Source organism: Stylophora pistillata, chromosome 14 (genome assembly GCF_964205215.1).
Source record: "Stylophora pistillata chromosome 14, jaStyPist1.2, whole genome shotgun sequence".
Classification (NCBI taxonomy): domain Eukaryota; kingdom Metazoa; phylum Cnidaria; class Anthozoa; order Scleractinia; family Pocilloporidae; genus Stylophora; species Stylophora pistillata.
Genome location: NC_142532.1, coordinates 16,275,780 through 16,287,378, shown reverse-complemented (window position 1 = coordinate 16,287,378; position 11,599 = coordinate 16,275,780). Strand labels below are relative to the sequence as shown.

Below are 11,599 nucleotides of genomic sequence, written 5' to 3'. Positions count from 1 at the left end.
TCAGTGTCGTAAGCCCTTGAATGGCCTGAGAACCCATGATGTGATTAGTTTATTCTTCCAGTTCTCCTTGCAACTCCCACAATCTAGTTTTCATTGTATCATAAGCATTGGGGTTACGAGTGAAATCAGAAAAAATGAAACATTTCTGATTCGTCTGACACTGATTTTGTAGAGCTTATGACTCCACTTATGGCTAAGATGTTTGATTTTCATAAGGTTGGAAGTGCTCTCATGACTCTCACTACATGTAAGACTCACATACCTCCGCCCAGTTAGCCCAGTGGATAGTGCGCTGGACTGTTGTGCAGGAGGTGGAGGGTTCGAGCCCGGCCGGACCAACACTCAAGGTCTTAAAATAATTGAGAAGAATTTACTACCTTTCTATAACATCAAGAAATGGTTAGATATTCTAGTCTTCTCGGATAGCTAGGGATGAATAAATGGAGGTCCCGTCTCTTGCAGGGTTGGGTTTACGAGACGTTAATTTCCCACACACGAGATTACTGTGGGATGGATGTCATCGCCTGGGGTGGGATGGTGGGTTTGTGTTGTGAAGGCCGTAAGTTAGATAACTCATTGGGCTAATTATGTCACTTTTGTTAAATATAGAATAATTATTGTATATTGTATTGTACACTTCCACTCTGTCACATGGGCATACCAGCCTGAACCTTTTTACTCCCAAGATCTCATTAGTAATTCTCTCTACTCTCTGCCATACAATTCTTGTGATGTTAGTTCAGAGATTTCAGTATTAGATCAAGTATGATCCCCTTACTTATAACTTCCTTAATATTCATATCACTTGTCTTCTTGAAATTGTCTTGATACTGTAAGAGGGAGATATTCTTTCTTGGCCACTTATGGGAGTTAACAGTTAAGAGGTAAATATTGGGTAGTGATCAATCAAAATAAAGTTCCCTCTGTAAGGCTCAGCACATGGGTCAGCACAAACCTCAAAACCACCAATGAATCACCTTAACCCTTTTACTCACAAAAGTGACCAAGACAGAATTTCTCCTCACTATACAGCGATGTAGCTAAAGATTTTAACAGGCAGGAATCTAGCAATGATAGGTGGGTATTTGGGTTGAAGGCCCACTCTAGCATACCTTTGGCACGCTATACCTGGGGGGGATCTGGGGGCATGCCCCCACAGGAAATTTTGAAAATGCATGCACTGGGAGATGCATTTTCCTTGATTTTGGGGGCAAAATCAAGGGCATTCAGGACAGAAATGATTTGAGGATTAATAAAGACAATAGGCAAATAGTTTCATAGTTTCAAGACTCAGCATTTGTTTCAATTTTTCTCATAAATAATTTAAAGAACTGGTGAACGATAAAAGTTAGATCTGACTCTGCATGATTTCTCTGTTTTTGCATTGTAATAATAATAATAGTGTCTTTATTGTTCAAAAGATAAAATTACATATCTTATGTTACATTAAAAAAAGGATGTTGTTACGAGGATCGAATTATTTTTACTGAATCTCTCACGCAATCCCAGACTTTTCTAGAATTATCTATAATCTGTAATATTCCAGAAACTTCTTTCATGTGACTCAGCAGTTTCCAAAAATAGTACAACTTGTAATACGCTATAAATAGTAATAGAACATTCTAGATAACTAAAGTAAATGTATAAAAGCTGGCTTGTGAGAAGTACAAACGAGATTTGCCCGAGGGCTTACCCTCGTGGCTTGCTGACTGAACTTTTGGAAGCTATGATATGACGAGGCTATGACCTTTTGACCTTGCGATATCCGGAGAGAAGAAAGAGAAGAAAAAGACGATAGCTGAGAAGGGAAGAAGATAAAGAATACAGAGTTCACTATGAAGTCCTCCGGAAGAATTTGTGTACACGGAAAGAAAGTCATGAATCAGGAAAGCCAAGGGCTGTGGTCTTCAGTCGGCAGAAGTTGGAATTGGAGGTTGATCAAGACGATGAACACTTCTACGGCATAAAGGATTGTAAGCCTGCTTTATGAACTGCTTAACTTAATCTCTAACCTAAGTAAATTAGACAATGCAAAACTAATTAAATAATAGTTAAAATGGGTAACTGCTTGTTGTTGCATTTTTGTTGCGTGCCATATATCGTACTCGGGAGTCTATTTTCATATATGCTCTGTTAGTGGACATTTGTTGGTCATTCGTGCACGTAACAATGTAATTAAGCTCAGGTGTATCTCTAAATAAGATAAGTATATATGTAGAAACAAATACGAAAATCGAATACAAGAAGTACACTTTTACAAAGCTACACTGTACTTAAAAACAATTTTATTAAAAAATGTATTCTTAAAATGGTTCGCGGGAATGGCGGGCATTACAGGGGATTTATTTCTTAAATTAGATCTTGTAATCTTGGTTTCAGGGAAGTAGGCTCTAAGAGGGTGGCTAAGGATAGTAGAAACCTGCTACAAATTTTGTGATCTTGCAGATTAAGTAAGTCACCTATCACTAATTTCTTAGATATGTAATTACGTTTAAAACAACGATCTAAAAACTGCTGGGCTATAGTTAGCTCTGACTCAGGGGCCCCATACACAGATAGAGCATAAGTAATATTAGGTAGGACAATGGAATTGGGTAATTTTCCTGGCTTCCGGCTATTATCCACAACTCTGTTATATCAGTACAATAATAGTTATAAAGATTTAGCCAAGCCTAAAAGCGGAGCTCCCAAGTTCGTAATATTAATGATAACATAAAAGATGTGCATTTGTCAAGACTCGCCTGAGACACCCCTCTCTTCATTTTGATAGTCTCCCCTACCCTACCCGTGCAATCTGAAGGCATGTATGTAAGTATGTACGTCCGTAGGCTCGGTCAGTCACGTGACAACCAAACAAAAAGAGGTTGACCATATTCCATGGGTATGTGGCTCTGCCCCATGCGTGCAAAGTGCACATGGGAGCCCCGCTGTCAAGCAGACAAGTGAAGGGAATAAAGAAAAATATCAGTAAGGGGATAATTAGTTGATTCAACACCAATTTCTTCAAACTAATATCACAAGAATTGTATGGCAGACAGTAAGGAGAATTACTATTCAGATCTCAGGAGTGAAAGGGTTGACGGTGGTTTATTTTAAAAACAATTGAATAGATTTGGTTTTCACAATTTTCGCAGTTTTAATTCACATCATGTAATTTGCCAAACCAGATATCGTAACACTACCATGAAAGTATTAATGACCCTATGGGGGAAGGGGAAAGGGTGTATTGATTTCAATGCTTGAAAGGATGTTAAAGACCCTCAAATCATTTCTCTTTCCATCCTAGGAGAAAGTGGTTAAGAGTAACAGGAAGCCCAAAATCAAGAATTGACAGATGTGAATTCAAGAATGAAAAAACCATCAGTGTGCTGGAATTCAGTGAATTCACCATCAAGAAATGAAGTCATACACAGAAGGTTTTCTTTAAATCAGTTTGTGTATGACTTGGTCAGAGAAGCTGCTTTGTAGACTTCAAGTTAACCTCGTGTTGGGACACTTAGCTAAAAACCACCAACTCAAATTGTTTACAAAAATCTGGTTTATAAAGAGGCGGTGAGAACAATTTTCTGATACTAGATTAGCACATTTTTCCTACCAAGAGGAGACTTCCAGAAAACAGTAGAATACTTATTCTTTGAAATTTTGGTCTAAAAAGTGCAAAATGTCGGCAGTTTTTCGTGCAAAAGGTTTCTTACTAATTCTTATTGTTTGAAGATTGACAGCATCAAACAGATGATTGAAATAAAGGAACTGTATTTTTTCAACAATGGTCAATGGTCTTTCAGTTAGTGACCGAAGTCAACTGGAACCATTAAAATAAAAATAGGAGTCCCATGAGCTTTTTGATTGGGGGCAGACAAGCAAATCTTTTCACCTAAAATTATAGTGAGGAGGGATATTTTTTTTCAGCTGCCATAGATAATTGGACAATTTGTTATGAAATAAATTTCATTTGACCTGGGAGAATTGAATACAGCCAGCATCCCCCTAGCAAGCTGTAATTTGAGCAATGACAGAAAAGAAGACCTGAAAAATTAAAAAGTTGAGGTTCTGATGGTATTTCAACCTGTGCCTCACAAAAAAAAAAAAAATGGAGGTCTTCACCAACTGAGCTACTAAGCCCCAAGTTGGGAGCACAGCTCATTTTAGGTTATATTTTCTCATACCCAAATCTCATTTAACAGCTAGTGCTCTCTAATGAGGTTAAGTTTCTTTCATCAACATTTATTGATGATTTTTCAATAATAATGATTAATACAAATACAAATTCAAAATAAAATCAATATTTTTAGTAATTAACTTTAAGTTGCATTTCTCATAAATGTGCTCTTTTTGCTTCTTTTAAAATAAAGGTAACAAATTCTTCTACAAATGAATTCAAAGATAATGTTTTCAATATTACATAACAAAGCAAACATTTTAGCATTCAACAGGCCTTAAGAAAGGTCAGCAACATTTGTATAATAAGAAAAATTTTGAAAACCTGAATAACCTACATTGGATCAGTATACACTCAATTGCAAAAATGTCGAAACCCAAAAAGCACAATCTAAGAAGGAGCAAACCTAATGTTCTCATTGATTTCCAATCACTGATTTGCTTTCTCACTGATCATAAAAAACCCTTTATTATAAACCTTTTCTTCCAGAAAAGTGTGGATGGCTACCATCATTCATCATGAACTGATGGTGTTTTCACGCTTTTTTAAGTGCCAACATTTTTTCAATGGAATGTACTTTTGAAAAATCATCAGAGGTATTCCTTGATCCATTTCCTGGCTGATTTGATGTCCTCGTCAACTTTTTCTTTTGTTTCTTTGTCAAAAGATGGAAGAGAGCTGTAGGGAAAAGTAAATATATATTATTAGGGTTATGTTATGTATTGCAATGACTTAACTATTGGTAGATGGTAGAGAAAGGCACTGTCCTCTTAGCTTTATTATATTCTAATAAGAATAGATTCCATGTTTACCGTGGGTCTGTTTCTGTTGCAGAAAGTACATCAGTGACACACTCAACTGTGCTTTCAATTGTGTATCACTGATTCAATTCAAGTTTGTTTATTTCACACTATAAATGACATTTACAGGGTTTATATTAAATATGAGAAAGAGAAAAAAAAATAAAGGTAATATTTGGCCATAAAAATAAGGTTGAGATGTGCATGGTGTCCAAGGTAGCAAGAACTTTCTAGTAAGGACACTGTAATGGTCATATAAATAGCAGCCTATACTAAAAATAAATCAGCAGTATTAAAGCAAAATAACAAAGTTTGATTAAACAAAAGTTGGCGTTTCCATTCTTTCTTAAAGGTATTGTAAGGCATATATTTAAGATTAGTGGGTATGTCTACTACCTCCGATCACGAAAATAATAAATCTTTCGCTTGATTCTGGTTATTTTCCACGCATCTGGAAAAGTGCTCTAGTACGGCCGCTGCTGAAGAAGGATGGATTACCTCTTGTTTTTAGGAACTACAGACCCGTGAGTAATTTGGCATTTATCTCAAAGCTGGTTGAGACTGTTGTTGCCAAGCAGCTACAGCATTATCTGAATGGCAACAATCTGTTCCCAGTGTTTCAATCCGCCTATCGACAGAACCACAGCACAGAAACTGCACTCCTTAAGGTTACGAATGACATTCTCCTTAACATGAACAGTCAACGTGTTACTCTGCTTATTCTGCTCGATTTAAGTGCTGCCTTCGACACAGTTGATCACGACACCATGCTACGTCGACTTGAGTCATCATTTGGTATACAGGGGAAAGCCCTCTCCTGGTTTACGTCCTATTTGTCTGGTAGAACTCAACGGATCATGATTAACGATTCGCTATCGGAACCTTTTAAATTAGAATGCGGTGTGCCTCAAGGTTCCTGTCTGGGTCCTTTATTGTTTTCGTTGTATACGAGCAAGCTTTTTGAGATCATTGAATATCATTTGCCCACGATTCATTGTTACGCTGATGACTCACAGGTTTACATCTCATTTAGTCCCAACGACAGAGCTGAACAACTTGCTGTAGTGAGGAGTATGGAGGACTGCATCAGAGACATTCGTCTTTGGATGTTGAATAATGATCTTAAATTAAATGACGACAAGACTGAATTCCTTATCATTGGCACATCACAACAGCTGGGAAAGCTCGACAATATCAGTATACGTGTGGGCGACTCAGACATACACCCCGTGCCAATTGCGAGAAATCTTGGTTCCTGGTTTGATTCAAGGCTCTCCATGGCAACACACATCACGAAAATTTGTGCCTCTTCATTTTACTACATTTATAATATTCCTCGGATCAGAAAGTACCTTTCACAGCAGTCAACTGAAACTCTTGTCCATGCATTCATAACGAGCCGCCTGGACTATTGTAATGGCCTATTATATGGATTACCGGACTGCTTGTTGAATAAGCTGCAACAAGTACAGAATGCTTGTGCCAGACTGATTCTTAAAGAACAGAAATTTTGTCATATTACGCCCTTAATTTTTAAGTTACACTGGTTACCAATTAGATATAGAATTGAGTTTAAAATATTGTTAATTACTTTTAAGATTCTTAATTTTTTAGCCCCTTCTTATCTATCCTCTCTTATTTCCCTTAGACCCCCCTCCAAATATAATTTAAGAAATTCCAGCGATAAGCTTTTACTTAGCCATCCATCATTTAAATCGAAAGCTACACTGGGGGACCGTTCCTTTACCTGTGCTGCTCCGAAACTATGGAACGAACTACCGCTGGATATTAGGAGCGCAGGAACAGTAAATATTTTTAAAGCTAAACTTAAGACTCACCTTTTTCGTAGTGCATTTTTATAGCTTTTTTAGCCATTCTAAGTTTACTTTTAATTGTTTCTTAAAATTATTGTAAGTCTATTTTAATGGTAATTTTTAATCTTGTAATGCACATTTGAACATTTTATGGAATTTGCGCACTATAAATTTTAATATTATTATTATTATTATTATGGTTTCCCAGATCTTTGAACCAGAGAATTTGAATGATGATTTTCCCATTTTCGTGGATACTCTTGGTCTAAAAGAATTGAAATTACTAGTAAACTACTTGTTTGCTCTCACCACATTTTGACATCATCCATGATCTTTTACTTATAACATACTGAACATAGTATGCATTGTCTGATTGGTAAATTCAGTTTCCAAGCAGATGCTTTATCAGGTTATAGAATGCATTATTAGATTATAGAGCCTGGATATAACTAGTTACACCATAAAAGAAATTGAGCACATTTTTCCAAGCTCTTATGAGAACACTTGGAAAGCTTGCCTTTGTCTCATGATTTGAAAGCTTTCCTCATAATCTCCCAACATTGCGCGTGGCTTTATCACAGTATAGAGCCTGGAAAAATTTGTTGTATTGCTGAAACAGATGCATGGCAATATGGAATCTATCAAAATGCATTAATAGTCAGCCTCTCTTATTACTTCTCACACACACAAGTATAGTCCTGTAATTTAGCAAGAACATAAGTGATGCAGTGTGCAATGCCTTGTGCAGGGCTCGAAATTAACGGTAACCCATTAACTGATGGTTAGTAATTTTCAACGTTTGGTTACTAAATATTTGTCCAACTAACCCGACATGGTTAGTAAAATTTTCTAACACATTTAAACATTGGTAGACCTCAGGACAAAGAGCACGTTGACCCTACTCTCGGAGGAATACTTAGAATACTCAAGTTGTTAAGTCAACTTAACTCTTTTTAGAGAATGTGATGTAAATGAACTGTTCTTGACTAATCATGGGAAACGAGAGGGAAATAAAATAGGTGCATACTTGTCAACGTTTTTGAGGTCACCATGCAATTTCAGCTACTCTTTAATTTGTCCTAGTCATTATTATCAAAATGTTCAATATTTGAGATATTGTAACTTGTGAGCTTGGATACCAAACTTTATAATTGGTTAGTAAAAAAGATGTCTACTAGACCAAAGGGTTAGTGATCCAAAAATTAAATTCGAGCCCTGTTGTGTGCCAGTTTTTAGTTCTTCCCATAAGGGTTATTACTCAACAAAAGGCCTTTGAACCTGAGGCCACTTGACTAGAACTAATTTTTTTGGGCACAAATTTAATAGGCCAATGGAACTTACTTATAAATAGCTGAACTCACAACGTCAACAACACCCCCTGTGATAAAAACAGAAAAAAAATGAATCATTGTCTTGTACAACATATTTCTAACAAATGTTCTTGATGCAAGTGTTTAAATGCAAGGCTTTGCTCTAATAAAAAGTGAAGGGAACCCACTGCTCTGAAACTTTGAAATAAAGGGTGCCCAGCGCATGCTTTTATATGAAAAAACTAAAATTCCCAAGTTTCCCAAGAACAAAAGTAAGGTGCCAGGGGCTAGACCACAGTGCTGAAATGTAACAAAATGAATAATACCTCTTTGTTTTGACAAACTGAGACCACTTGGTACTTAAAGCTATAACTTGTCTCAGGGTTTGCAGAGGCTGAATCTTTGAGCAAAAATTGTCATTCTTTTTTGTTTAAATGTACTCAGAATTTTGCTGGCAACTGTCAACTTTTTCGTTTTATATTAAGCATTTCCATTTATTCAATCTATGTTTTAAATACTATTCTTTTGAAACTGAAAATGTTGTAGTTTGAAGGGTATAAAATTGTGACAGTGTACAAGAACTTAATTTAACTCATTTTCATAAAATTATTGTAAGTACTTGAGGCCTGCCATCCAGCAAGGATAAAAGTAAATAATAAAAAAAACCCATTATGCTTTATTAATAGGATTTATTATCTAATTGATTCTCTGAACTAACCTGGAGTACAAACGGTATCACAAACACTGCAAAGGCTGCAATATTTGCAGTACTGTAAATGCAAACACAAAGACAAACAAATCAATTGATTAAAAAAATGAGAATAAAGCTGTTAATTATACATACTATGATTTTAAAAAATATTCCTTGTTTGAAATTTAGTATGATGCTTTCTAGTAACATGTGAACTATTAATGAAAGTGGTTAATCTGAAAGGCAATAATTATTATTTTTACTCAGCTAAAAAACCCTGCTAAGGATGATCTACTAATAAAAAATCTTTCACATACCTTGCACAAATGACAATTTGGTTTTTTCTTGCTTTTTTCACAAGGACAATCCTTGTCACATAATTCACAAAACTACGAGGAAAACAGATGATTTGTCACACTTAATACATGAACAGTATAAGCAAATTTAATGTGCCCATTGAAAAAGGGAAATTCAAATAGTGTACACTTTAAGATCTGGTTAAAGCATGAAATCTTTACCAGAGATTTTCTATTTGCCTGCTATGAAAGAGACTGGAGCCCAGTTGTTCAAAGGGCAACTAGCGCTAACCAAAAGTGAAATTTTCATCCAAGTTTCTTCCTTCCCTTGTTCAAAAGCCTTTTTGGGATAATTTTCTCAGTTTTTGTTGGATCATCAAATTGTAGAGTAAAAAGAACTAAAGTGAATCGTCTTCTAAAGCTCTCAGATCTGAAATCAGATTTTCACATTAACCCTGAGTTATCCAAACCCAGCTTTGAACAACCTGTTCCAGTTAGCAAAGCTTGAACAAATCTAGTATTGTACCTCTCAGTTGGTATGTGCGCTATGATTGGTCAATTTAGCATACTGTACTTCACTGTATATGGCCCCTACGCTTTAGGCATTAATCCAAGCAGAAAAAACTAGGCCTTTATAACTGACAGCATGAAACCTGAACTCAGTTAGGAAGAAGTATTTATTTCAGATAAGGACAGGTAGTATCTTCCATGACCATTATTGCTTTCAAATTGTCAATTATTTGCGCACACATGAATAATTCATTTTGAATGAACTGAAGACCAATACTCCCGGAAACATCATGAGACCAAAATAGACAAAACAGGGTTGTAAAACTCACAAACCCAGCTAATTCTTGCCGTTTGTTTTAATGTTGTAACTAATTTTCTGATGAAGTCTAGAAAGTCAGTTTGTAGTATAATAATTTGATCAAGTTAGAGCGGGGGTGATACGGAAACAAGAATGTCCTCAAAGACAAAGACTACATACTTTAAGAATTAATTGCATTGCTTATTCCAAATCCTATTTCAAGATCGTTTGTAAAGGAGTACTATGCGGAATTTGATTGATTCATACTTCACTATAATCTCGAGATCAAAGTCCGCGTGGTGCACACCAAACAGAAATTCCGTGCGCGAAAATTTCTACCATTCTTCAACATACAGAACCAAGCATAGAGTTTAACTAGAATACCTACCTTGCAATAGGTGCAATAGTTACATAGAGATCCCAGTGCATAGGTCTTGTCTTCTTCTGAAGAGTTTTCTGCTGAATCCGTTGGAGGTTCTGCGTTGACCTTTTCCGATCGCGCGTCGTTAGCGCTTGACTTGGCTTCCGACTCTTGCGACAGTTTCGGCTCTTGCATTGGTTCCTCTACAGCCTCTTCATCACCGATAGCGACATGTATAGTCATTAGGAGGCTCAAGAAGCCCATTACAGAAAGCAACTTCATTTTCACTCTCCTCGAAACCGAAAGATGTCCAGCCGCAGTCAGCTTGTCACTCTTCAATTGCACTTAGCGAAATTTGTCAAACTACAACTGCTGCTTTTCAGGAACGGCGGCTCATTTATAGTAGGAGAGCCCTCGGGACTCCTCGACACTTTATATCCACCGGTTTCGGGACTCTTCTAAGTGCCCCCCTTACAAATATAGAAGCGGAAAAAACGTTTTTCTTATGAATGAAGGACTTTGCCGGTAGTGTACCACTGAGTGAACATGGCCCAAATAATTGTTGTACTTCTTTAACAGAATCAATTTTAAGAGGAGGGAGTGTGCAATTGTAATCTTGGAACGGAAGTCGCACTTATTAGCCTTCATTTGAATGTCGTGTATTAAACGAACTAAACACGCGAATTTGGCTGTAAATTTTTTTTTAATAATGAAGCGTTTGTAAAGAACTGTTAATTCATAACACCTTTTATTGAGAAATGAATCAAGTTTTACGACACCGGAAGTGCTTCAAACTGTTATTCATTAACAACAGAACTTGACCCTTAATTAAGGATATCTGAGGCATTTGATGGCTAACATAGTCATTCGCTTGCGGTTGACGGTGAAAATATTGCGTTTTTGGCGGTTGACCGTGTTTTCCCGCCATTTTTTCACGTTTGCCGGTCGCGCTTTGACGTTTCCACGTAAAAGTGACCTGTTTCGCGTTTGCCGTGCATGGAAGATTTTCTCTCCTTTTTCTCTCACAGAGTAGAAGTTAATGGCCATGGAAAAGGTAACCCAAAAAAGTCCTTGTAAGTCATACAAGGGTAGCCTGTGTACAGCCGCCCCTCCCCTAGAGCGAGCTCCAGGGGGCGGGAAGATGAGAGACTCTGGGAACGAGGTTGCCTTGAGCTCAGGCTCTTTTACTGGGTGCGCTCAATCAAAAACACTAACTACGATTATGATGAGTGGGACTAAGGAGAGGGAAGAACGACAGCTCTTCTTTCTGAAAACCCTGTTGATTTACTTTCCAGCCTCTTTCATTTGTCTCCCCTAACTGAGAATCTTACTTGGGCAACTGTTACACAACTATGGCCTT

The 11,599-nt window shown here is 36.9% G+C and overlaps 2 protein-coding genes across 2 annotated transcripts in view; one reads left to right on the top strand and one right to left on the bottom strand.

Moving 5' to 3' along the window:
- LOC111332116 (acylphosphatase-1) overlaps positions 1-3,546 on the top strand; it is a 5,349-nt gene extending 1,803 nt beyond the window's left edge. Inside the window, exon 4 of the mRNA XM_022937390.2 lies at positions 3,287-3,546. Coding sequence (XP_022793125.2) covers positions 3,287-3,401 — 115 coding nt within the window. The 3' untranslated portion in view covers positions 3,402-3,546. The remainder of the gene's footprint in view (positions 1-3,286) is intronic.
- Positions 3,547-4,608: 1,062 nt separating this feature from the next.
- On the bottom strand, positions 4,609-10,612 carry LOC111332115 (uncharacterized). The gene is made up of 5 exons (XM_022937389.2): positions 10,267-10,612; positions 9,092-9,163; positions 8,802-8,853; positions 8,115-8,151; positions 4,609-4,837 (listed from the first exon to the last, which is right to left on the bottom strand). Exons 1-5 carry the CDS (start codon positions 10,519-10,521, stop codon positions 4,750-4,752), a joined length of 504 nt encoding a protein of 167 aa, XP_022793124.1. The 5' UTR covers positions 10,522-10,612; the 3' UTR covers positions 4,609-4,749.
- Between the last annotated feature and the right edge of the window lie 987 nt (positions 10,613-11,599).